Here is a 27993-nt window from a genome sequence, read left to right as displayed (position 1 = left end):
TTGGAAAACCATTAAAAATGCAAAGCCCAGAATGTCAAAGGCAAAGACTGTGACTCCCACCTCCAGAGAGACTCCTTTAATTTCTACTCAGCTGGGGACATGTGTGGTTTTTTTTAAACAAAAATGGGTGTCATGTTTGGTGTAGTCCTTTTTATGTTCCTGTCTCCTTAAATCTGTATCATGGACATCTTTCCACACTGCTAAATAGTCTACCAGGTACTAAATAGCTTTGTGGGATCCTACCACTGCCAAATACAGACAAGCATCCTAATTCATCCTGGGCATCAAGGTGGCTTTGACCCTTTCATTACAGTAATCAATGCCAATGGGGAGCTTTCTTGGAAGAAACCTGCAGAGCCATGCATTTTCTTAGTATATGTATATTTTTGTAAGTGTCTTCTACTGGCTTGAGTGCTGATCAGAGAGATTGAGTGTGAAAATCATTATATTTCCTCTAATTTTCCCCCGGCTAAGCGTGGAGATGGTGTAGTTACCTTTATCACCCAGAGACCTAAATTTCACAGAGTGGTAATTAATAGTGTATAACCATGGGTGCTGATATGCTTGCTTCACTTTTAAAAAGAAATAAAATATACTAAAATAAAGTCCTGCCTACCTCAGTCAATGTTGCCTTGAGTTGAGTCTTGCCCATCATAGAGGGACCAGTATAGCTCACCTGGTTCCCTCTAGGCACCAGCCCCCACAGCCAGCTCACCTGGTTCTCACCTGGTTCCCTGGGCACCGGCCCCCACGGCTAGCTCACCGGATTCCCTGGGCACTGGCCCCCACGCCAGCTCACCTGGTTCCCTCTAGGCACCAGCCCCCATGTCCAGCTCACCTGGTTCCTGCTGGGCACCAGCCCCCATGGCCACCCTGGACCTCAGCTGACAGCATTCCCTTGCCATTTTCTGTCCTACCTGCAACCACAGAGCAGGCCCGAGAAACCGCGAGGTTGATACTAGTGCCCTCATCCCTCAGCCTCTTGAGAGCAGAGGCTTTAGCACCTGAGGTTTTTAGACTGGAGTAAACAAGTTGGCAGCATTATGCAGCTTGGCATTGTGGAAGCACTCCATGGGGCCTTGCCCCTCTGCCCTTGGGAGAGGGCTCTGTGAGAACTGAACTGCAGGGGTGTCCTGTTCAAAGTGCAGCCGTCACTAAGTTTGCTTGTGATTCTTTATAATCACGGTACTATTAAGGTGCCAAGGAAAGCCTTTGAGATGCTGATTGTCCTTTTCTTGTATTTGTAGATCCACATCATAGATTTTGATGATGAAAATAACATTATAAATAAAAATGTCCTCCTCCATCAAGCTGGTGAGATCTGGCACATCAGTGCCAGCCCAGCAGATAAAGGCGTGCTGGCCACCTGCTACAACAAAAGTAAGTGCCCTGCTTATTATTCTGTGTATGTATCAGCTGGGGGTGTCATGTGACAGTGATTTTATATTGCTAATGGGTCTGTGGGCAATTTAGAAGTTGTGGCCATTTACCTAGGCGTTATCCTTACACACTATGACACTCGGAGTAGATGTTTGTGGTCCAGGGTTGGTTTTTATTCTAGGAGCACTAGGTCCTGAAAGTTGCACACTGCTCTGGTGTGAGCCACACAACCCCAAACGTGGCAGCCACTTGCTTCCTTCCCACTGCCTGATGTTGGGGACACTGGGTGTCCTCAGCTGCCATGACAGCAGCAGTGCTGCGTGCACTTGCCAGTGTCTATTCATGTGCCTGCAGGCCTCCACCCGCAGCCTAGTGCTCCAGTCTCTGGGGCCTTCAGCTTTTGTGTCAGATAGGCAGTGAACTAACCTCACTTCTCCCTCGACTGTCCTTGCTTTGTCTGTGCGCTGACTTCTGATGCCGGTTTCAGAGGAGACTCTCTGATGCTAGGGTACATCGCTTTCTGTTGGGTGTCTACCAGGAAGCCTTCAGGCACCTTCTGATTAGACTCTGCCTCCTGAGTATGCTCATGTTCACTTCTTTCTGTCTCAACTTCAAGCCATCCTGTCTTTATTTTAAATATTCAGGTCAGAAAAGCAAAAGAAGTTTTCTGAAAGGCCTTTTCCTCCTTTGGAACCTTTTTCCTTTCTTCCTTTCTTCCTCCATAGCCCAAGTTGGTCTTGAGTTCTTTACCTTCCATGTGCTTGTGTTACAGAGTGTGTGCTGACACACCCTGGTGTGCCCCATATCCTTCATCTCTTACTTTTAGCTTTTTACATTATGTTACTCCATTTGTTGGGAAGGCCTTCACATTGAATTTCCCTATCTTAGTTACTGTTCTATTGCTGTAAAGAAACACCCTGACCAAGGCAGCTTATACAAAAAGCATTTAAGTAGGAACACACTTACAGTTTCAGAAGGTGAGTCCATGAGCATCATGTTGGGGTGCATGGTGGCACGCAGGCAGAAAGACATGGCATGGGAGCAGTAGCTGAGAGTGTACCTGTTACGACAATGACCGTGAGGCAGAGGAAGAGAGCTAACTGTTAGTGGAGTGTGCTTTTGAAACTTCAAAGCCCACTTCTAGTGACACACACCCTCCAATAAAGCCTTTTAATCCTTTCCAAACAGTTCCACCAGCTGTGGACAGGCAATCATATGTATGATTCTGATTCAAACTGCCCCACCCTAGACTTCCCCTTCATAACGGAGCTGCTTTAGGAGGTGTTAGTCTGCCTGCTGCTCTGTCTGTGGACACAGCTTTCCCACGTGTCTTCATCTTGGTGTGTCTGAAATGACGAATTTGTCATACCCCACCTAGCTGCTGTGTTGAACAGTGCTGTAAATGCTGCCCCACATCACTTGAGCAGACTCTGTTTACCTCTGAAGGTGACCTGTATGTAGTCACCTCGATCTGATCATTGCTTCTGTTCCGTGGCTGCCACATCCATCCCAGCATTCTGCCTCCACCTAATCCAGCCCTCCACTCCTCCTCCTCCTTTTAGGGAAACTGCAGCTGTTCATACTGAAAGAGAGCTGTGCTCCGTGCATCAAGACAGTGGTCTCCAGGAAGCCACGTTTAGACCAGAGGCTGATCTTTATGATTAGCTCAAGTCACCTTCACTTTGACATATCATGCGGTGCTCACAGTCACAGGACATCCTTTCCCTTGGCCACATCAACCCAGCTCTGAGCAGACTGCAGGTCCTGCTGCACTCAGGGTCGTGTACTCGGGGTTGTGTGAGGTGAGCCCTGGCTGTGGCAGACCTAGTCCTTTACTTCAGAGGCCTAGCCACAGGCCTACTCTGATGCTATTTGCTCAGGCACAGTTGCTCTCCAGCTGGTGACTTGAGGCCCAGGTGATTGGCTGCCCCACATGCTGTGCACAGTGGTAACCAGGTATGGTCACTGTGGGCATCCATTCAGAAAGGGATGGAAGGCAGCAGGAACTATGGGTCACATGGGTTCACAAACTCACTGGGTATCTTTCTAGAGGCCTCAGGAGTGGGGCTTCCAGGTACATTGTCCTTGCTGTCCTCCACAGACTCTCTGTCTCCATAGGCTCTCTGTCTCCATAGGCTCTCTGTCTCCATAGTCTCTCTGTCTCCTTAGGCTCTCTGTCTCCATAGGCTCTCTCTTTCCATAGGCTCTCTGTTGTCTCCATAGTCTCTCTGTCTCCATAGGCTCTCTGCCTCCATAGGCTCTCTGTCTCCATAGGCTCTCTCTTTCCGTAGGCTCTCTGTCTCCATAGGCTCTCTCTCTCCATAGGCTCTCTGTCTCCATAGGCTCACTGTCCTTCTGGCCATACCACCCTCCCAGGCATGACATCCTGAGGTCAGCCTGTTTAGATTTGGTGTGCAGAGCTGAGCTTTCCAGTCATCATTGTTGCTGACTCCTCTCAACATCTCTTGCCTCACCTTGTCTCACTTCTCTTCAGTCTACCGTACTCCATCTGTTGGCAGGGCCAGCTTCACTCTGCAGGCTGAGGCTGGGGCAGCCTTGCTGTGTCTTCTGCCAGCTTGTGAGTACTTCTCACTTCCTGCTAGGCCTTGATGCCTGTCATGGACTCTGTAATGGACTGTTGAATTCATACCATTTTTGTTGATCTCCATTTCTTTTTGGCTTTTTAAAAAAAATATTTAGTTTTATTATGTATGCAATATTCTGGCTGTATATGCCTGCAGGCCAGTAGAGGGCACCAGGCCTCATTACAGATGGTTGTGAGCCACCATGTGGTTGCTGGGAATTGAACTCAGGACCTTTGGAAGAGCAGGCGATGCTCTTAACCACTGAACCATCTCTCCAGCCCCCTTCTTTTTGGCTTTTTGAGATAGGGTTGTTCTATAGCTTTGGAGCCTATTCTGGAACTAGCTCTGTAGACCAGGCTGGCCTTGAACTCACAGAGATCCGCCTGTCTCTGCCTCCCGAGTGCTGGGATTCAAGGCATACGCCACCACCACCTGGCTTTATTTCCATTTTTAAAATTAATTTTTTTTCTCAGCCTGATTACAGTTTCTGCTCTCTCTGTCGTCTCCTCCCAGTCTCTGCTCCTCTCTTCCCCCATCCACTTCTTCCCCTTTCTCTTCAGAAAAGTCCAGGCCTCCCACATATATCAGCCAGCAATGGCTGATATCAAGTTGCGGTAAGACTAGGCTCCTCCTCTCCTATTAAGACTGGACGAGGCAATCCAGTAAGAGTCCCAAAAGCAGGCAACAGAATTAAAGACAACCTCTGCTCCCTCTGTTAGAAACCTCACAAAAAGACCAGGCTCCACAGCAGTAACACATGTGCAGAGGTCTGGGTCAGTCCCACACAAGTTCTCTGGTTGGCCCTATGTTCAGTTCAGTCTCTGTGAGCCCCTACAAGCCCACGTTAGCTGATCCTGTGTGTTTTCTTGACCCCTTTGGCTCCCACAAGCCTTTTTCCTTCTCCTCCACAGGATTCCCTGAGGGCTAACCTAATGTTTAGCCGTGGGTCTCTGCATCTGTTTCCATCAGTTGTTGGGTAAAGCTGGGCAGCTATCTATGAGTATAGCAGAATATCATGAGAAGTTATTTCATTGGCTTCTTCTTCCTTTTTGCCAGTCGTATTTGCTTCTATCCTAGGTCTCTGGGCTGTCTAGCCTCTGGGTCCTGGCTCTCCAGACAGTGCCAGGGGTGGGCTCCCTTTCATAGTTTGGGTCTTAAGCTGGACTAATCATTGGTTGGCCAGTCCCATAATTTTTGTGCCACCTTTGTCTCAGAATATCTCATAGGCAGAGTAAATTGTAAATCAGAGGTTATGTGGCTGGGTTGGGGTCCCAGTCTCTTCACAGGAGATGGCCAGTTCATGTTCTGCATTGCCATTGCTAGGAGTCTTAGCTGAGTCACCCTCATAGACTCCTAGGAGTTCCCATCGCACCAGGTTTCTAGCTCATCCCAGAGATGCCCCTGATTCCAGTTGTCTTTCCCAGTGCTCTCTCCCTCCATCCTCACCAACCTGGCCCTCCTGTTCCCATGCACACCTCTCCATCCAGACCTCTTTCCTGTCTACCTGTGATGTCTACTCTCTTTCCACTTCACGGTAAGATTCACGTAAAGTAAGGGATAATCATGTTACAATCCATAGATCCAAAGAAGCTAAATAACAGGGAAGACTCAAGGGGAACACATGAATCGCTGTTTCTTTTTAACTTTCCTTCCAACTGCTGGGATCTGAAGCAGCTGCCTTCTGTAGGCTTTGATACCACAGCACCCCCTGCACAATTCAGTGTACTCTGAGAAGCTGCTACAAAGATGGGCTATGGGGCAGCACTTCTGCTCCCAGGATCCAGAGGTACATAACGATGGCTTAGCAGATGTTCTGCTAAGTCTCATGGCAAGTGTTAGGTGGGACTGGATTTGGAATCTTGTTGACATCGTTGGTTGTGGGTAGAATTAAGTTTCTAGGGCTTCTGGGTCTGAATGTCAGATTTTCTTGGCTTTCCACTTGGGTCTTGCCAGCTCTTCAGGCAGTATGAGACTGGCAATGATTGAGCTGCTCACCTGGCAGTATTAGCAGCAACAACAGCAGCGGCAGATTGGTATGAAGAGGAAGCCTTCATCCTGGTTTGCTGCCATGTGCGTTAGTTCCTTCCAGTTACCCCGAATGTCAGACCTTTGCGAAACTGCCTTTTTCCCTACTGGATGTTAAAGGCAGCCCGGCCCACCATTCAGTATTGTCCTCGTCTGTTGCCAGCTCTGTGAAGGAGGAAGTTGGACAGTATTCAAATCTGAATTCCAGGAACCCTGTCTGTAGGTTCGGTCTGCAAGAAGCCCTGATTTCCAGAATGTTGAGCTCTTTCTGCCCAGTGCAGCCAGCAGGAGCTGGTGGACTAGAGCGCCTTAGCTCTTTGCTCTTTGAAGCCATGCTTCGTGTTGTTCCTAATCTACTCGAATGATCTGTAGTGACAGTCCCCATCATGGAGCCAGGTGCCCAGCTCTTCTTTCCAGATGCCTCCAGAAAGCCTTTGCTACATAGCACAGCCCTGCCACATGTAACTGAAAACAGACAGCCTTCTCAGGGAGGACTAACAAGTGAATACTTGTGTCCTTTCTTTTCTTTTTGAATGCACATCACCCATGAGCTACTAGCTCCTCATGTTTCTGTAAATTAAATAAGAATTCAGTTGAAAGCACCACTGATGGGGAAACTGTTAACCAATCACAGCTAATTGGGGCATGGCGACCTGGACCCCAGGAAGAAAAACTGGGAGATTCAGATGTGCGCTCTCTCTGTTCGGTCCGCCTAACCGATTGCAAGTCGGACCTCCCACTCTTATAGTGTGAGTTTCTCCTCTTTAACCGTTAAAGTATAACTGTTATTCTTGAGCTAGCCTGGTTATTTATTGTACCGACCTAATCTTGGAATTTAACCATCATTTACTTTAACACGATCCCCTAGACAGAACATCGCCCCCATGACAACTGTAAGCAATTTTAGAGGACAACGTCCCTTCTCCCAGCAAAGTTTGCCCTCAGGCTTAGGGACATCATTTAGGGGTTGATTATAATTGATATATGGTTGAGGGATGGGGGGGGGAATTTTATAGGCTCAGGGATCTTTCTTTTTTTAAAAAAAGAGGGATAATTGGATGATGGGATAATAGACTGGTATTTGTGAGTTATTGTTTTTAGACAATTATATTGGTATTGATTTTTGTATATTGAATATTATATTATATTGAATATTGAATATTATATTGAATATTGTATGCATGTATGCTTCTACCTCTGTTTAAAACATTGTTTATGTATTGATATATATTTACCATATTACAATGTACATTACTACCTCTGATCAAGATATTTATACATTGTTTACATTTGAAGGTCATTTATTGTCTTAGTCTTTAAGTTAGATAGGTATTGAGAATTATAGATCAATAGTCATCTATATTTGTCATATTTATAATTAGGCTAATCAGGTTCTTTAGATCCATAGAGATTATATTCAGCATAGATAGTATAATCTTCAATCTCTTCAAAGAGCTGTAGAAAATGGCCTTTAATTTAACTTAGAATTCCGTGGTAGTGAGACACAATCACTCCTGGCAACACCGATCTATTCCCAAGAGAATGTTGAGCACCAAAGACACTCCACCTGGAGCCTTTCTTCTTGGCAGACTTGGCCTTTGGTCAAAGAAATGCCCATACCTCAACCACTGACAGAGATACAGAGTATCTGTAAATGGATAAAACAGGACTGTCATATCCTGCCAAGACAGGGTAAGATAGTTTTGAAAAGTTTCTTGCCTTTGAAACTGGTATGTCAGTTACATTATGCCTTAGCCAAAGTTGGTTGCTTCAACATTACAAATGAAACTTTAGGTGATTGCCCAGGTAGTCAGTTGTCTCTGTCATTTGTTGCACATTTTGGAAGTTTCTTGATTGTACTTCATGTTTACTCAAGTAATATTTTTCCCTTCTCAGATCTTTGGTGGAGTTGAAGATTAGATAATTGTAGTTACCTTCTTCATGATTTAGCCAAGCTTAATTTCAGTGCAATATTTAGACTCCTTAAAATAGAATGTTTAGTAAAACTTTTGTTATGCGTTCCTTGCTTAATATTGTTTATTGTTTGTAATTTTATATTTGGTATCTGTTCTTATTATATATAGTTGTATTGGGTTTGGATTGATCTTGTTTAGACAAAAGTGGGGAGATAATGGGGAAACTCTGTTAATCAATCACAGCTAATTGGGGCATGGCGACCTGGACCCCAGGAAGAAAAACTGGGAGATTCAGGTGCGTGCTCCTCTCTGCATGGTGCCCGCCGGACGGATTGTAAGTCAGACCTCCCACTCTTATAGTGTGAGTTTCCCCTCTTTAACCATTAAGGTATAACTGGCTATTTATCGTACCGACCTAATTCTCAACACACCACATACTAGGATTAGAACATGTTGCTTACAGTGTCTCCCTTTATGCAGGTCTTCCTGTGAGGAGCAGAGTTCTCCTCCCCAGTCCCCAACAGTCTTTTCTTGGCTGTTTGTAGACTTTTTAGTATCGATCATTTGTTAGTGTGTGTTTGTAGAGAGGCCCACCCTTGCTCTCCCCAGTGTGATGTGGTCAAGGCTTGAGGCCTTCAAGACGTGTCTTAGAGTGCACAGTCCACTGGTGGTGTGGACAGAAAGGGAAGGAGATTGATGGGTGGAGACAGCAAGCTTTGGGGGACCACTTTCTTTCAGCTTGTGTCCTCAGGCCAGTGACAGTGTCCCCTTTTACACATGTCCTAAACTAGTTGATCTTACTAAGGGGATGGGAGAGAGAACCATGGGAAGGGGGCTTCTAAGAGAGACTTAGACATGGAATGCTCTGTGTGCTCTTCTGTGGGACTCTTGGCGTGGACATTACTATAAACAACAGTCCTTAGGTTGTGTCTTACTTGGGACATGCAGATTCTCCAGTTACTGAAGTCTGAGAATGGTTTAACTCTGATGGAGTTATTCAAGATTTATTCTTTCTTTATGTGTACATGTATGTGTCAGTATCTGCAACATGTATGTGGGTGACCTCAGAGATTAGAAAGAGGACATTGGGTCCTCAGGAGCTGAAGTTATATGCAGTTATGAACTACCAAGGGAGGTGCTGGGAACCAAACTTCAGTCTTCTAAAAGAGCAGCATGTTTTCTTATCTGCTGAGCCATCTCTCGAGCCCCACCTATCCTGCTTTAATAGCTTTTTTGTTTTTCTGAATTAGAGTGTATTGTGTGTTCATACTGTTCCTGTGTTTGCTGTGTGTAGTATGTATGTTTATGGTATTCTTTGACACATATGCACCCATACTGTGTGTGTGTTGTGTTCTGCCTCTGCTGACACTGTCCTTGCCTATGCTCATGTAGCAATGACCTCACTGTCAGTCAGTAGAGGGCACTCTTGGCCTGACTCTGTGACCTTGTCTGTGACCCATCACATTGCCCCCCCCCCCCAATCATGTGTTCTGGTGAACCCATCTTTACTGCTGCTCTGAATGGCCACACACCATTCCTGAAACCTTTTCTTCTGACCTTTCTTAAAGTATGCTCCGACTCTCAGGCCTTGCCCAAAAGATGTGTTTCAGACTTGGATTAACTCCTGGCAGCTGTGTATCATGTTTACATGTACATGACAGCTACATGTATCATGTAGAACTGGCAGTTTCTAGTGGCCAGTGTGTATCATGGGGCAGGCACAGGGTCTGTAGAGTTAGTTCCTGACTCCTAAACCACAGTGATTCACAGATGGGTCCTCAGGACTAGGGGACCAGTAGTACTTGGGATGGTTAGAGTGTTGTGGGTGGATGAGTTAGCATCTGGGGTGTGGTGTACCCTTGCCTTCTAGGTCACCATGTGTTCACCTTATTTGTTCAGCCTTTCTGTGATGGTAACAGGAGCTTCTGAAATGAAGGCACAAAACTCCTGGGGCAGCTGCAGAGTGGGGGCCAGATCCACAGGGTGGATGTGGTATGTCTTTCTCTAGTGTCAACTGTATTGATTTTAAGCAACGAAAGGATTATTTATAGTGTAAAATGAATTTAGATATGTTAGCAAGCAGAGTGCAAAATTCACAGGAATCTCATGAATAAAAGAGGAGACTACTGAGGACCCCTCAGATCTGCTGTGCAAACACTTAGCAGCTTGTAAAGGACATAGCCCTGTTGGGACACACGCTCCTCCTCTCTGGTGCTGAACTCCAGAGAATGGGGCAGCTGCTTTGTTCTGGGTAGGACAGGAGGACAGGGTCACACAGGAACTTCAAGTGTGAGTAGGAAGATTTGCTGTGAGACTGTACTTCCCAGGGCTCCCCAGCTCATCAGGGTGCCAGAGCTGTCATCAGAGTGCTCCTCCCTCAGGGCCTGTCTCTTTATGTGGCCTCACTGCTGGGACATCCACTATGGCCTTCCGGAACAGGCACAGTAACAGGTGGCTGACAGAAGTCGGCCCTACTGTCTGGGTATCCTGAGGACCTCACGTGACAACATGGAGTCCACATGGAACCCACAAGATCTGGTGGAGCAGACTCATCCACAGAGCACGGGGTTTTCTGCTGGAGGTCATTCGCGTCTGTGGAGTCACCAGATGAGCTGGCTCTTGTTGCCAGAAGCAGTGTTTTAGTTACATTTCTTGTCGCTGTGATGAGATACTTAAAAAGAATTTAAGGGAGGTAGGATTTATTTTGATTTTTGGTGTGAGAAGATTCAGTCCACTGTGGAGCAGAAGGCTTGATTGCAGGAGCATATGGCCTCTGGCTCCCATTGTGACACACCAAGCAGTGAACTGTGCTGGAGGTGGTTCCTGGGCCAGAAGCAGAACCTCACTGTAGCTCTTAAAATCCTCCCATGACCCTGTGTCTGCCAGCTGGGGCTCACATCCAGTAGATTCCATAGCCTCCCAAAACAGAGCTACCACCCAGAGAGTAACTGGTCAAACACTGGACCCTATAGGAGACATTCCATACTCAGAGTATAACAAGCAGTCGTGGAGTGCACCGCATATGGTACCTGATGTGGTGTGGTGTGCTGTGTTCTGCTCTCAAAATGTGAGTGAGCCAATAAGCAGCGAGTAGACTGGTGCCCTGTGCGCAATTGGACCTGGTTCTTGTAGCAGGAGGGTCCATGAGGGCTACATGCTTGGGACTGAAACCCCAGGAAGGCAGCTGTGATGCTGGATCTGCCCGAGTTCGCTGCTCTGAAGATGAGCCTTTTAAACACGCACAGTCAGCAGAATGGTCCTGAAATGATGTCCCATTTTGTCACTGTCCCAAAAAGAGAAGATAAAGCTGCAGTTGGTCCCGAGAACAGCCGTAATAGTCCCTGAGTTGATCTGAGGAACTTGCTCTGGCTCGTTCTCAGCCGGTAGTAACCATGTTATCAAAGGCAGCAAATGGTTATAAGAAGGGTCCAGGTCGTCAGGGCTAGGCAGCCATACCATTTATATAAAAGTGCAGCTCTGGGGTGGGTCCTTACTGCTTTGAGCCCCAGTTCCTTGTCTGTAAGATGGGAAGGAGCTGTTGAGATCACAGGAAGCCTGTCCACTGGGGTATTTTGAGAACCCTGGTGGTGACTGGAGCAACCTGTTATATGAGGCCGATTTTGCTCAGTCCTGCATTGTTTTAACATTGGTACTGCCGACTTGATTTTTGTATTTATGTCTGCTCTCCAAATCCAGTGAGAACTTAAAGTAGTCCTTGATGAGCGCTGTGCACAAAGCGGCCCAGGAGAGGAGCGCCTCTGTCCCGCACTGGGCGCCCCGTGCAGCACCGTACACACCGCCCTCTCTTTACACGGGGACAGACGTTTCGTCTGTGCTGCAATCTCTATTTCCAGAGGAAGAGCAGGTATGAGATTTGACCTGGTTTGTCAGAACAGTGAGAGCCTGAAGCTTGGGCCGCTGTCCCAGGACCGCACTCTGCATCTTCAGTTCTCAGCTCACACCCTTAAAATCCCTGCTTTGTTAGGATAAACGGAACATAATTGTGGAGGAGATGGTGAGTCTGTGCCGGAGGTCTGGGAACATGTGAGGGTGAGCGTGGAGACTGTGTCAATTAGAATGCCCCACGCTTTCCATGCAGTCAGGAAAGGTAAAGGGGTTGCTTATGTGTTTTCATGGATGCGAGCCTTGTGATGGGTCTGTGCGGAAGGTGTAGCTGAAGTGTCCAGGACACAGAGAGGAGGATACAGCCCTAGCACAGGACTCCAGAGCATGTGGTCCAGTGGGGCGGACAGATGTGGCTGGCAGCAATGCCAGTTGTTGCTGTGGCTTGAATGCTGGACTTTCTCTTGAGGTGTGGGTTGGAAGCTGTGGAAGAGTTTTTCAGAGCAGCTGCTATTCTGTCCATGAAACACAGGCTCTTGCAGTCCTGGGAAGGGAAGCTGCATGTATGTCTCCTGATGTTGAGCATGTAGATCTTCAGAGGAGCACGGAGGGACATGCCAGGGGCGCTCCTGCCTGAGTCTCCCTGGCTTAGTTTTTTTTATTTGCAACATGGAGATGCTGAGGCAAGTGGTCTATGATAGCCTGCTGGCCCAGTGGCCTAAGTGCCCTGATTGCAGTAATGGCCACATCCGTGGGTCAGAGTATAGCTCTCTGTTAGAAGCCACCATGTCCCTTCATTTCTGTGCCATATTAGAAAAGAATTACATTTTTCAATCTAAATGATTGCTTGGTGAAAACGAGCGAAGAGAAGAAGGGTTTCCTGGGAAGAGAGTATCTTAAGGCTTCTCTTTTTAAAACCAGAATTCTGAGATGAAATGATCAAGAGTCCTTTGAGAATGGCACCCAGGAGAGGCAGGGAGAACAATTAGAGTCCATGAAGATCACTGTCAAGGGGATGCTAATTAAATGTGGGACCAGAGGATGCCTGGCTGCATGCGGGGCCCTGCTGCATATCTCTGAAGCTCGCTGGCTTCCGTCTTTGCTTACTTCCCTTCGTGCTTGCTGAGTAGATACTGAGACTGAATACTGACTTTATTTTAAGGTAATGAATACTTGGAAAAGGCAGGGCTGGCTTTTCTCATGATCTTGGACCAAGAAAGAGCTCTTTGAACAAGAGAGAGGGATCAAGAACTCACTGCTGAGGACCTGTCACTTCAGAGACCCTGGGGGCTCATCTCAGGCTGGGGCTCCCAGGCACCCTTCGTCCTAGTCTGTTGGTGGCAGACTTCTTTTCAGAACCCCTGCCTTACTCAGATGTTGAGCGTGAAAGTGTCTCAGTACTGCCAGACCTTGTCTGTAACTTCATACTAATTTTTACATTCGAATATGTTTTGAAATGAAACATTTTATATTTAAGTTTAAACTTAAATGCAGCATGTGACTTCATGACATGGGTACATTCTGAGAATTGTGTGGTTAGGTGATTCTGTCGTAGCAGCTGAGAGAGTGCTTCACACCTCTTCGGACCGAATGCAGAGCAGCACGAGGATAAATCTAGCCCAAGAGCAAAGGGTGTAATCAAGACCTGGTGCACACTGACATGATAGGGGGTTTTACACTGTGTCTTCTTCCTCTGTAAAAGTCAATCAAAGTCTAGTGTGGTAAATTCATGACCTAGTAACGGTTCACTATCACAATAGTGTATAGTTGTGTGTGGTGAGCTCGCACGGACCAGCACCAGTGCTCACATCAATAGTGTGTGTGGTGAACTCACATGGACCATCACCACTGCTCACATCAGTAGTTGAGTGTGGTGAGCTCACATGGACCAGCACCAGTGCTCACATCGGTAGTGTGTTGTGCTGTGACATTGTTAGGTGATGGAGATGATGAGCTACTCTCTTAACATGCAGCCTGTTGCTGATTGGATTATCACGAAATGCATTACCTCGTCTTGTGGGTTTTAGGTTTTCTGTGATAAGCAAGTGTCAGACTAGTTGAACCGTCTCCTCTGGAATAGCTGTGTGCTGAAGATGACTTCCTTGGGAGGCAGAAGCCTAGATTGTGTTCATTTGTGAACATCTGGAAGGTGCTGTGCTTGGTTCTCTTTGGCTTGGAGTTTGTGTAGAAATGATTCCTTGAGGTCACCTTGCTGTGGGGAGAGGTGAGAAGGCCACACAGTATCAACCCACCCAGGTTTCAGTGATTGCGGTTTTGGGAATTATTATGTTATTATTATATTATTATGTTAATTTGAAGATGCCTCCTTTTGGGCATGGATATCCTAAATTTATTCTCCTTAAAATGTATTCTCCTTAAAATTAAAATTTCTTTGCTATCTGTTCTAGTCAATAGTGATAAACATAGCATAGTCTCATAAAGACACAAACTCTCCTCATTTCCAAGCCTCTTGAAGAATGTGGACAGGAAGTAGGGGTGCCGAAGGCCTGTCTAAGGGCTCTGTGAGCCTAACCAGGGTGGACAGCACTCTGGTTAAGGGAAGGAGACTATGCAGTGGCCTGCCTGAGACTGCTGTGAGAGTTTTAGAGAGTGAGCAGGGGCGGCAGGAGACTTAGAGTTCAGCTCCTTGCTACTTGAACAAGTTACTTAATATTTTTTGCTTTCATCATTTCCATCATCCATTTTTATGCATATCCATCTTTCATACAAAGGAAGACTCAATGACAATGAAAATGGTGATGACAATGAAGGACACAAAGATGTTTTTCAGTGCTGCAGTGTCAGATAGGACACTAAACACAGATTATGAATTATCTAGTTAACACCTGTCTTTTAAAAACTACACTTTTTTGGTGTGTGTGTGTGTGTGTGTGTGTGTGTGTGTGTGTGTACCATGCTCACATGTACATGCATGGAAATCAGGACAACCTGGGAGAGTTAGTTCTCTCCTTCCACCATGTGAGTCCTTGGGTTTCAAACCAGGTCGTCAGGCTTGGTGGCAAGTACCTTAACTGAGACATCTTGTTCTTTTGTTTGGATGGTGACCACTCTTCCACCGAGCAACATCTCTGGCTAGCCAATGCATTGTTTTCTTTTTGGAACAGGGTTTTGATTTGTAGACCAGGCTAGTCTCAAATGGGCAATCCTCCTGCCTCTGCCCTCTTAATGCTAGGATTGCATACATGTGCCTTGCCTGACTGCTCCTGTGTTTTTATTTCCATGTTCTCATTGAGAAATCTCTAATTCCTCTGCAAGCCAGCAGCACAAGACAGTGGTGCTTAGCTTGACTCTAGAGCATGCGTCTGCAGCCAGGAGGCCAGCGCTGATTATAGTTGTCTGTACTGAAATCCTGAGTACAGAAATTCTGAGTGCTCCCACCAGCCCTCAGTTCCTACTGGAAAAGGCTAAGTAGCCGGAGTAGGAAGCCACCCTGAGGAAGGGATTGTTATGGTTGCACCATCTTAGACAGCACAGGCATCTGGAAACTTGGGTTTGTCTATGAGTTTGTCCCCAGAAGGGTATTGGGGTTGGGACTAAAATCTTCCAGGTAGAAACATGTGAGAGTGTGTGCTTTGGAGAGGGTCAGGCCCTGAAGGAAAGCGTACTTCCCATCATATGAGACTCGGTCAGCTAGGTCTCTCAGCCAACTCTCAAGTAGCTGCCCACTGCCCTCTCCTCAACACTCAGCAGCATCATGTTTCGGTTCACACGCCAGGACCCTGTCTTCGCACACCCACTGTTGGGGGTGCAGATGGCGTGAAGACCTTAAGACAGTTCTCACTTGCTTTGTGCTTCTTCGACAGTCAGATTCTAGAAAGTTCATCTGCAGTGTTGTTGAGCGTGTGCTCTGTGCTTGTGCATGCCATGTCATAAAGAGAGGTCCTCCCTGAACACATGCATTTGCAAAAGGAGACTTGCTGCATGAGCAGTCTGTCTTCTCTGGACGGAGCATGTTTGTCGTGGCTTTCACGGTGATTGTTGTTGTATAACTGTGTGCACAGTCCCAGCTTTCCCCTTGGCGCCTTTTCTTCAGGAGTGTCCTAGTTCCCCGTGTCACTGCCGTTTCCCAGAGAGCTTATACACAAAACACGTGACTTTATTACATAGCGTGGCTAATGTCATGTTCTGCAGTGTTTTTATTTCTACAAATAACCCCATCTAAACATGTAAGTAAATGTGTTCTAAAAATTAATTTTGTTATTTTTTCCCAGAGCAATCTTTTTAGGATTTCGGCCCTTCCAGATTTGCTGTTTCCTGAGAGCAGCATTTGGCGTGTAATGGCACAGGGATTGTCAGGCTTCAAGGATGTTTCTTCTGGGATGTACATTTTGTAAATACATGTTGTATTTCTCACTGTTTTTTTTTTTTTTGTCCTGTGGAATTGAACTGTAATTGTTACTTCATATGTTATAACTTTTACATATTAGAGTTCAGAGGTTATGAGTTCAAAGGCCTTAAACATGTGTCTTTTTTATATCTTTAACCCAGAATGAAGTCCTAGGAACCCAAGCATTCTGTGTTGGCTAAGTCCTGAGCGTTCTAGTTCTTGTCTTTTTGGGTGTCCGCCTTGGCATCCGTGTATAATGGTGAACTCAGCTGTTCATGCTCGTGGGTGGTCCTCCTGAGTGTCCATCACAGGATTGAGGATTAGGGTGTGGCGTGAGACCTGACTCTTTCAAATGTCAGACTGGGCTGCTGGCATTGGTTTGAGTGCTACTGTTTATCACTTCTTAGTTGTGGGTGGGTGGGACTTGGCTGCACCTGCCGAGCCCCTGCGACTTGGGGCAGAGCACAGCACTGTTCCCGTCAGCCTCTTATGTAAGGCCGAGCCCTGCATAGTTCCTGTGCTCCTCACGAAGGCCTTTGGGTCCCATTTGCATCATTTCTCTGTCCTCATTGACTTTCTGCGGCACCTCCAAATTCAGAATCATCTGGATGTGTAATTAATGTGCTGTTTACTGCTCCTTCCAGATCACTAATGAAGATGTTAAATAAGGCCTGGTCCCAGTGCACCCTGGACGCTCCTCAAAGCTCGGTGTTCTGCCATTTATCAGTGTGCCTTGTTTATAGTCCTTCCTCCTGGTCTCAGCCCATGGGGGTGCTTTGACGAAGCCCAATCTGAATTAATTTTTCCAGTAAGACCATAAAAAACACTATGCCAGTTTCCTCCCTCAGCTCCAGATGGGTCATTTGCTGTGCTTGCCCACGGCCTGGTGCTTGTTCTCTGTCCTTGGCCCTCACCTCTCCCAAAGCATCTGCAGTTCTGCTTTGGAGCTACAGAGAAGTAGGATGCAGTCTCCCTGGTTTTGGGGCCTGGACTTTGCATTAGGAAAGGTGGCCTTGAGGTGGTTCCTTGCCAGATATATCGTGCACTTTGCACAAAGGTGCAAGCCTCTGCCCTGGCCCACTCTGCTGTGCAGTAACCCTGTAGGGATGGGCTTTACACAGCAGAATTTACTGTCTGATAGGCCTGCAGGGTGGAAGTCAAGAGGAAGGCCTAGCGATTTGTGTCTCCCGAGTCCTCTCTCTGTGGTTTTTTTGATAACTCTTGTTGTATGTTCATTGGCCTTGCCGCTGTGTGCTCGTCTGCCTGTCTTCTGGAAGGACACCAATCATGTCAGGTCACTGCCCTACCCTTGTGGCCTCGTTTAACCTTAATTCTTCCCAGGAAACCTGTCTCCATACATGGTCACCTGGGACTTGGGGCTTTAACATATGCACATCTTTAACAGCCATGATGTCTTTTTTATTAGTTTATTTATGGGGAGGTTTGGGAAGGGCCTTCTGTCACCATTAGGTTCTCACACCAGCTGTGAGGCAGCCTGCTTGTCATCACTTCATGCCTTCCTGGTATTCCCTGAGCCATATCCTGTGCAAAGCACACATGGGCCCCCAGCTTGCATACATTCTGCTTTGTATTTCTGATTAGAAGTGACACTCTGCAGGCCACACTCTGTTTTGCTGGGGACATTTTGAGCTGCTCACTGTTGGGGCTGCCTTGGGGATGGCAAGATGTCGAGGCCTGAGGGGCGGAGCCTAGGTCAGGCAGATTTCGAGTGAAGGAGCCCGACTGAGCAGCCTGTGTCTGCTGTGTAGCCTGTTCTGTGGTCTTTGACTTAAAGTTATTTCTGTAATAACTCTTGAGAGGGAAAACAATAATTAAAAGACTTTCTTGTGAAAAGGAAATCCCAATTAAGACGAAGAAACTTGAAATTAAAGAGCAGTTAGCCTGAGGAAGGGGTCTCTGCTCATGAGCCGCATTGCACACCTAGGCCCTGAGTAGAAGTAGGATTCAATCCAGAACATCAGACATGTCAAAAAGATGGGATATATTCTGAAGAACATGTTGCTTGGACTGTTCTTTTACACAGAGGGCACAGAGCTCACGAATACAGACCTGGGTGGTGAGGGTAGTTACTCTTAATGCAAAGAGAGGCCCTATAATACCAGGGGTTGGGTGCTGCTGTAGAGCACTGCATGCTGAACTTGGGGTTTGTTTATTTGGTTTTGTTTTTGAGACAGGGTCTTCTTGGTAGTCTAGGGTGACCTGGAATAGAGCTCACCAGTATAGTCCTGGCTGAGGTCGGACTGGTCAAACTCAGGGTCTTCTTGCCTCAACTGCTCGGGGGCTAGGATTACAGGTGTCTAAGTACAAAAGCAAAACCACCATACCACTAAAGGTGGCTCTAAACTTTAGAAAAAGGACACATTAAAAAATAACAGTAGAAATTCTAGTAGAATAAAGAATGCAATACCATAATTGTTGGTTATCCAGTGTTATGTTTCATACGTGAGCATATGTGCTGTAATTTTATAGACTGACATATCAGGGGCTTCTTTTACACTAGTACCACTGCACATGTGGATTCTAGGTGGCAGGGACTCTTCAGTTTTATTATAATCTTATGGGGCCACACTATTGACTGAATCATGCTCATGACTAGAGTTTGTTTATGAATCTGCAAAATCAAGTATGAGGGTTATCCATGAGTTCACATTGGGCTTGGCCTCATAGTAATTTTAGTTTGAAGTGTGTAGCTTAAGTGTGCATAGAAGTTGCCTTACAGCTAGCTCTAAGGGAAAAGGTATCCTGGCAGTCGGGGAGCCAAGGAATACCACATAGTCACCCTGCACAACGAACCTCACACAGGAGATTTATTGGGAGGGAAGAACCCAGGAGGGTGATTGCCTCTGCTTGGGTAAGAAACAGTACAGAACTGAGCACAAGACAGTGTTTATATAGCATCTCTTGGGGGTGGAGCTTTCCAGGGTGGGGATTGGTGAGTTTTCAAGTTCTGGGCTTGGATTTTGTACTCTGTAGGTTGGAGGCTGGACAGTTAAAGTGGGTGGGACCTAGCAGTTAGAGGTCCTTGGTGTAGGGCACTTGCATACTGTAAGGGGCTTCCGTAAGTCAGCCATGTCCTGTGGTCTCCCTGGAGAAAGTAAATGGACGGTGAGGAGGTGGTTCTGCTGTGCAGTACCTGGAATGGTGAATTGCTCTGTGCCGTACGTTACTGTGGTGTGTGGACATCCTGGTGTGGAAGGGGAGAGATGGTGGGGATTTTGGTGATGGGGTGGGAGTGATGGTAGTGATGGTGCAAATGGTAGCGGGGGTGAGGTGGTGAGGACCCGGTAGAGTCATAGTGGTGATGGTGGTGGGGATAACGTGAGAAAGTGGTAGTGGTTGGGATGCTGGTGATGGTGTTGGCAGGTGTCTTAGTTAGGGGTCTATTGCTGTGTAGAAACACTGTCACCATGGCGACTCTTAGAAAGGAACACCTTTCATTGGGGCTGGCTTCCAGTTCAGAGGTTTAGTCCTTTATCATCAAGGTGAGGAGTGGTGTGTAGGCACACATGGTGCTAGAGGAATAGCTGTTCCTCGAGGTGAGAGTTTTACATCTGGGTCCTCAGGCAAGGAAGTGACTGTGACACTGGGCCTTAAGCTTCTGAGACCTCAAAGACCACCCCCTAGGGATTCACTTCCCCCAACAAGGCCACACCTACTCCAACAAGGGAATACCTCCTAATTGTGCCACTCCCTGTGGCCGTGTGGGGGCCATTTTCTGTGAAGATGGTGGGGGGGCATAGTGATGTGGTGAGGATGGAGGGAATAATGATGGTGGAGATGTGTAAGTCCCTGTCCTGAGGAGTCTGTCGTACAGCGGAAGTGCTGTGTGGACATGACTGGGCTACTGGTCAGGGAAGTGAGTGAGTGGCAGATTTTGCTCTTGGTCCTGTGGCTAGAAGGAGCTTGACTGGCAGCTTGGTGAGTACCTCAGGCTAGGCATCCGGAATATTGTAAGACTGGGCACTGTGAAGGGAGCTAGGGTGGGCAGTCAGGGCTGGAGACCTTTATGGTGTGAGACTGGGCATGATAAGGTGGCCATAGCCGGTAGTGTGGATGATGGAGGCCATCATAGCAACCTCCTCAGAACCCAGACCCAGGGCGTTTGGGACCAGACCTGTGTTTTCAGGGGAGTGGTGAAAGAAGGTTCAGGAAGAGAAACAGTCCCAGGTGCAAGAACCTCAAGGCTGGCAAGCCCTCAGTCTGAAGCTAACCCTCCTCCTCAGCCCTTCTGCCTGTCACTCTGGACCCTTGTCTCAGTACACAAAGCAATGGAGATAGAAGAGGCAATACTGTGAAGCTGGGGACCTCAGCCACTGGACGTCAGGAAAACCAAAAGATGGGTATGTCCTTGAAATCAACAGCTGCTCCCTGTGGAGAGCTGTGGCGGAAGGTTGGTAAATTAGAAGCTTTAAAGTCTGTGTTGTAAATGACGACTTGCTGAGCTCCATCCATGGCTTCAGAAGGGCAGCACATGGCAGCAGATATGAGTGCTGCCATCCATAAGGCATCCATCTCCTGCCTTATGCCTGGGCAGGAGCATCCACATAAGAACCAACATGAATCTTTCAGCAGAGGAAGGTGAGAGAAATGTCAGGAAGAGCGTAGATCATGTCAGCGCTGCATCCTCAGGAAATGAGAAGCTGGGAGCTGACAGCACACAGAGCCAGTGAAATACCAACTGCGTCCGGTGCTCCTGCTGGGGCCTCCTGGGATGGCAGGGAGTGGGTTGTGTGTGCCAGAGATAGTCAGGATACCCTCGCTGGAGCTGTGGATGGCGACCACTCAAATTCTTGCTGTGGCATCTGGTAATTGAGACCCCGGGGTTATGCAGACTAGCCAGGCTTGCCCTGTCCTTATCTCCCTGCCCTGACTGGATCATATTTTCTCCCATTTCCCTTTGAAGCCTTAGTGCGGCCCCTAGGTACCCACCTGAAGAGTTACTGGTCAAGCCCTACAACAACATTCAGGCAAGACCAGTATGATCAAGCCTGAGTCCTTGGTGCATATCAGAGTTGGTGAGAGGAGGCTGGGAAATAAGAGTTGGTTTTCTCTGTACACCAAGCAAGGTGTAGGCTCTCAAGCTCATTCATCTATGGGGGATGGATGACTCCATGCACTCAAGGGTCTAGTCTGTGAGGACCACATCATCCCTCCCTCTGTATCATACCCCGAGCCCCTTCCCTCCATCACCTCTCTCCATAGAGCTACACAGTTCTTGGGCTCATATTTTATGGATTGTGCCTGGAAACAAACAAAAAAATATATTCAATATCAAGCTTTGTACAATCCCAAATGGGCAGTCTATAGAACTGTGGTGAGGTTAGCAGTAGTCAGCCTACCTGGGACTCTCTTTGTTCATGGCATGCCACTGGGGCGGGAGCTGCCTTACTGGGCTCCCCAGGGCTCCCCTCCTCCTGCCTTGCTCCTCCTGGCTGTCAAGTCTGTCCTGCCACTTCCTTCCACATCACTTCCCTTTCATTGTGCTGTGGATACTGCCATATTGGAACTCAGCAGACCAGCCAGTGTGAAGCCCTGGCCTCTCTTGAAATTGTGAAGGGAAGACAGGCAGCAGATAGCTATCCACCAGAGTGACCTTGGTGCAGGGCCATGGTGGTGCTGGAGGATGGTGGCGAGGATTAGCCAGGATGGGTACTCAGAGATGCCAAACATTGACTCCGAGCCAAGGCCTGGGAGTCCCCCTAGTGGCCATCATGATGAACACAGCCTTCCGGTGTATTGTCTATGAACTTCGGGACCGAATTCAGGGAACTGGTAAGAAGAGTGAAACAGAGAAGAGAAGGCTGGTGCCGGGAGGCAGATGGACGGTGTGATGAAGCTGATGTTGGATTTGGAGTTCGATGCTGAGCTGTCTGCAGGTCACCTGGCATAGCACGTGCAGCTCACTGTGGGACTGACTGGGAAGACAGTCTACAAACAACTCAAGAAGACTAAAAAATTCACTTTCAAATTTTGCCTTCCGCTTTTAAAGTTAGCTCTCTGTTTGCTTTTGGGTGGCCTCGTGTGTCCTTTGCCACTGTCATAAAAGTCAGCAGGGTCTGTGATCTTTCCACTAGGCACTGCCAGCCATATTCTCGTCACACTAGAGCTACGAGTTCAGGAAGTTGTTTCTCTTGCTCTGCCGAGAGACTTTCATATGGCTTGGAAACCTCAGGCCACCGAGGGAGTATTCTGTATGCAGTGTCTCGAGTTCATTACACTCTGGAGATTTTGCTGCAGTGTGCGCAGGCTCAGGAGCCCCATTAAAAAGTCTTCTACATTCTGCCTCACTGCATCTGGCAGCTTCCCCTCCCCAAGCCTTCCTGTGGTCCTGTCACGTCCTAATTAGTGTGCAGCCCCACCTCCTGGCCTCTTGACCCATTTGCTCTTACTCCCTCGTGTGCTAATAAGAACACCTGCCACAGCTGAGGCCCAGGGTGGTATAAACAGAGGAACCAGACACGAGAAGATATACAGTATTATCTTCCCTCCCTTGGCACTGTGGAGGTGTCTGTACGCATCTCTGAAGTTTGTCACTTGAGCTCACATTTACTCAGTCTGAATTGGGAGGAAGAACTTAGAACTGTTAGACCAATGTCACAAGACCAGGCGTGTCTTCCAGAAGTTGTTTTGTCTCTAGCTAGCAAGTTGTGGTCTACTAGCTAAGTAATAGTCCTGGCCCCTTGTCACTTGCAGCTGTTACCCCCCACTTGGTGATTAGCTTGACCTCTGTGGAAGAAGGAAAAGGTTCTCAGGTTTAGCTCTGGTTTGGGGAGTCCTACCGTTCATACAGATCCTGTGGCCTGTCCATGGGCAAAGCTCTGCTTGTTAGGGAGGACTGGGGAAGGGCTGGATGGCTTTGTCCTATACCACATCTCACTGAAACTGAGTCTCAGACCCCAAAGGGGATGCCTCTACCCAGAGCTCCCTGCACTATCCACAACAGACTCAGCGGACCTGGCCCCCCAAGTGAGAGCAGGCCTCAGCCTTTCCCCTGGAAATGACCTCCTTCCAAGGCAACTTTTGGTTCAGTTTTCATGGAAGTTGGTAGTGGCGAGAAAGAATTTGGATGGGATCATTGGAGCCCTTTGAATGTGACCCTCAAGAGGGTAGTTAGAATATGGCATGTAGAAGGATCTCTGATGTTAGCATCTGATGGGAGGCTGGCTGTCTGCTGGGCATTTCTAACCTGTGTAGGACCCTCTCTGTCTAGTAAACCCATTCAGTGCTACCCTTCACCAACTCTTCCCGAATCCACCCAGACAAGTGCTTGTTCTAGACGAGCACTCATTGTCCTCCCTCCTTCTAGACTGTCTGCTATTGGACTTTTCTTTGGGCCACCAGCTCACAAATAATGACACGGAAACTTATTATTAATTATGAAAATTCGGCCTTAGCTTAGGCTTGTCCCACTAGCTTTTTTAACTTAAATTAACCACCCCCCTTTTTCTTTTTAGTAATCTACATTCTACGCTGTGGTTTTTACCTCTCTCCCATTTTGTGTGTCCAACTCATTCCGTGTCTCGATGGCATCTTGCATGCCTCAGTTCGTCTCCTACTTCCTCTCTCTCTTCCCAGAAATCCTACCTATACCTCCTGCCTAGCTATTGACTTCCCAGCCTTTTATTACACGACCACAGCAATATGTTTTCCCACAGTGTACAATTTTCCTAAACAACCATCTTCAGGTCTAGGGAGTGTGGAGGGAACACATGGAAGGCTGTAGTGGTGCAGACAGATTGTGTCATCAGTCTGCAGTGTTGGGTGTGACGATTCCTCAAAGGTGACTCTGGTGGCAGGAAAAGACATGAAGGCATATGGGGACGGCAGGGGGTGCGCTGAGGAAGAAAGCCAGGGCTTCAGCTAGGCCTTCGGTACTATTGCTTTAGAATGGCCTGTCTAGTTTAATGTAGACAATCAGCTCATTTTATCCCAACTAATAAGTTTGTTTTCTAGATCAAGCTGTTAATGTGATGTCTGTTTTTTGTGGGTGGGAGAATATTCCCTTCTCTGTCTCAAACATTAGATTTTCAGGACTACTTGAATCTATTATGACATTGCCGTTGTTTCAGTCTGCTTTGTGCTGATGTGGAGGGCCTGAGGGCTCTAGGCTGTCTGTTTTCAGTTCCTCAGAGAGCTGCAAGAATCAGAAAAAGTACAAGTGTTAGACACCGTTGGGTTTGGGTGACAGGTCTAACGTGAGGTTCACTACCCTGGAGGACATTTCTTAGCCTCTCTAGACTTAGAATCATATATAGAAGAAGAGGAATTAAAGGGATGTGAACCAAGATTGTACTGCTGTCCTGCACAGCTTGGTCAATACAGTAGAAGAAGTAGATCCAGAAAGTGCAAGATATTTATGTCTACCACATGTTATAGATGGTGAACCTTTAACAGAAATGTACAACTGACCAGCTGCTTGCTGGGCTAGTCTCAGTCACGGGGGTCCTGTGGGCCCTATGTGCTGGCTTCTTCTTGATCAGAATACTTTCCAGGTAGACCTTCCTGTTGACAGAGTAACCTTTCCCAGTGTTGCTAGCATGTAGCCCAGAAGTGACTGGTCTTGATGTAAGACTCCTGTTGCAGGCCCGGAGTGTGGCTGTAGGACACTATGAACTGCAATGTGTAGGCGGAGACTGCTGCCCAGACTCGAATAATCACAGAGAAACCATACTAATTACAACACTGCCTGGCCAATAGCTTAGGAGTATTTCTAGCTAGCTCTTACATCTTGACATTAACCTGTTTCTATTAATCTATGTGTTGCCATGAGACAGTGGCCTATTGGTAAGATTTTCTGGTGTTTTTCCCCTTTGGCAGCTACATGGCGTCTCCCTGACTCCTCTCTCTCTCTCTCTCTCTCTCTCTCTCTCTCTCTCTGGCTATATTCTGCCCTGCTATTGGCCAAAGCAGCTTCTTTGTTTGCCAATGGTAATAAAACAGTCAAGGCACATAGAGGGGAGTCCCACATCAGTAGTGTCCAAGTGCAGTCCCCAGTCAGCTCTGGGCAGCAGGAAAGCACTGTGACACTTCTGATTGCGGCATGTGGCTGTGTCTGGCTTACACTCTATTTGTAACCAATTGTGTCTCTGAATGTGATAATTCTGTGTTGTAGAAGGATCATAATCTACAGGTCTGTTGTACAGATTACAGGAAGAACATAGGCCAGATACTGGGACCATTCCTCATTCACAGACTCATCGTATCATGCCGTATGTGTTTCAAGTATGTTTCTTGCTAATGGTGAATAGATGGAAAGTTCTGGTTGCTTTTAAATCCACTGTCTTAAGAACTGTGCATTGCATTTAGATAAAGGATCTTTAAAACATATGGGATCACTTTTATAATGTGGTTTGATGTACATCATAATGCATTCAGCACGTAACACATCCTAGATGACCTTTGAAACACACAGCTTAGGAAATGTAGGTATTCCGTGCCTAACACACTGGTACACAGAAGCACTCAGGTATGTAACAGACTGTGTGCTGGTCACATAGTGCAGCGTCCCATTTTGCGCTGGTGTGGATTCTAATTACCAAAACCTGAGCTTTCACCCTCTAAGTGCATGTAATGATACTGGGTTGGGCCTTGGCTCTGTTCTGAGCTCTTGGCCTCTTAAGCGGATGTCATGATGCTGGATGGGGCCGTGACTGTGCTCTGAACTCTCACCCCATTCTGCCTTGTCTCTGCTGTTGTGGATGCTAGCAGCCAGTGTATGAACTTTGCTGATCATGTGGGCACTGACTTTTCAGTGCCCAGCATATGCTCTTGTCACTGCTCGAGATGAAGGATCTCTCAGAAGTGTGAGCAGAAGCTGCCCTGCCCATCCCGGGCCCATAGTTCTTTCCGATAGGCAGGTTCCTGTGAGATGTGAGTACCTGTTACTCTTGTGAACACGTGGGATTGCTGTCAATGGGGTCTGGTGGGTTAAACGTCTCAATTTTCCCACTCATGACCTTTTCTCCTGAGTCTAGGTATATGTGTGTAAGACAGACATACAAATCAAGCATTTGCTGGTATTTAACTACAATTTTATTTGTAAACAATTTTTTGTTATACATCATAATCTTTAATATATGGTACACTTTGCCACTTTAATAAGTTTAAATAAGATTGTTTGCATATTAATGAGATGAATGTGTTTATTTTTACAAAGAATTAATCTTGACTGCATTTTATTTTTCACAAGCCTAAACTTTATTTGTCCCCAACAGAATTAAAGTACTTAACAGACAGGGTTCTTCTGTGTAACTTTGGAACCTGTCCTGGACCTAGCTCTTATAGACTAGGCTGGCTTCAAACTCACAGAGATCTACCTGCCTCTGCCTCCCAAGTGCTGGGATTAAAGGCATGTACCCCCCACCCCCAACCAGCTCAGTCAGATAGATTGTTGTGAATCAAGGCCAGCCTGATGTACGTATCGAGTTCCATATAGGGCTATATAGAAAGACCCTGTCTCAGAAAGGAAAAATATCAAGCTGGAGAGATGGCTCAGCAGTTAAGAGCACTGGCTCCTCTTCCAGACATCCGATGTTCAATTCCCAGTAACCACATGGTGGCTCACAACCATCTATAGTGGGATCTGATGCCCTCTTCTGACATAAAGGTATACATGCAGATAGATATATGTATACTCATACATATAACAAATTAATCTAAAAAAAGTATCTATTGTTAAAAAAAAAAGAAGGAAAGAAAACTTCCTCAATTGGTGAAGGAGATGGTAGGATGCCAGTGCATAGAGAACCACATTCACTTTCTGGTCTCCAGGAGGCTGCACGTGTCCTGCCATTGTACCACGATCCCTTCTGGCAGGGTTTGCTCTCTTTTCCCCCTTAAGTAGCTTTAACAGTTAGCATGTGGTCAAGGGGATGATATCCCAGGCTGAGCAGAGTAAGCAGGGACATCGTGACTGCCGGTGAATGGGGATGAAGGCTTGATCTGTAGATGGAAGTTTTCGTCACCTCTGATCCCACAGCCATTCAGTTCCAAATAAACACACAGAAGCTTATATTAATTATAAACCATTTGGCCTATTGTTCAGGCTTATTACTAACTACCTCTTACAACTTAAATTAGCCCATGTTTCTTATCTATGTTTAGTCACATGGCTTGGTACCTTTTCTCAGTGAGGCATTTTCATCTTGCTTCCTCTGCCTCCGACCAGTGTCTGTGTCTCTGACTTGCCTTTTCCCAGAAGTCTCCTGTTCTGGTCACTCTGCCTATATTTCCTTCCTGGCTACTACTGGCCAATCAGCATTTTATTAAATCAACATGAGTGACAAATCTTTACAGGGTACAAGAGCATCACCCCACAGCCTTGATGTAGAGTGGTTAATATGGAAGCAATGAGAAACGGCACAATTCGATGGTATGTTTAACTGTCTGGTGTGACAGCATTTGAGAATCAAGACAAGGTCAACATTTGATGTGCTGATGAGCCATGTTTACTAGTTGGGGAGCCTGGGAGCAGAGGGTGTGAATTATGACACCTCTCATTGCATTCAAGCCTACATGAGCCCATCTGGGAAACTGAAGAGGATGTCTGGTGCTTGTGGAGAGAAGAGCTGTGAAATTCAACCTCATGTGAATAGAGAAGAGTGCAGATCAGGTACTGACTGTGCCAGTGTTTGCAAGTGGAGGAGGAAACTGAGGAAGCCTGTTACAACTGGGGATCCAGGAGAGCCTGGAGCAAGAGACTCCCAGAGTCAGAAGGGCTGGAGTTGAGTGCGGTGAGCAATGAGGGTTCGGACTTGTTGTTCTCCGCTCCCCTTGCCGTTATGCACCCCAGTTGTCAGAGCTCCTCAAAGTCTGCTCACCTATTCCAGGTCTTTGTATCACATTCTCCCTCTGTCATCAGGACATAGAGAAAGGA

At 47.0% G+C, this 27993-nt stretch overlaps 1 protein-coding gene across 2 annotated transcripts in view; it reads left to right on the top strand.

Moving 5' to 3' along the window:
- Eipr1 (EARP complex and GARP complex interacting protein 1) overlaps positions 1–27993 on the top strand; it is a 104332-nt gene that overhangs the window by 13069 nt on the left and 63270 nt on the right. For both annotated transcript variants that reach the window (XM_048439829.3, XM_048439828.3), the window contains one exon: positions 1248–1380. In XM_048439829.3, coding sequence (XP_048295786.1) covers positions 1248–1380 — 133 coding nt within the window. The remainder of the gene's footprint in view (positions 1–1247; positions 1381–27993) is intronic.

Source organism: Myodes glareolus, chromosome 6 (genome assembly GCF_982192425.1).
Source record: "Myodes glareolus chromosome 6, mMyoGla1.1, whole genome shotgun sequence".
NCBI classification, from domain to species: domain Eukaryota; kingdom Metazoa; phylum Chordata; class Mammalia; order Rodentia; family Cricetidae; genus Myodes; species Myodes glareolus.
Note: the sequence above shows the minus strand (reverse complement) of the source record. Positions and strands in the feature narration are given on the sequence as shown.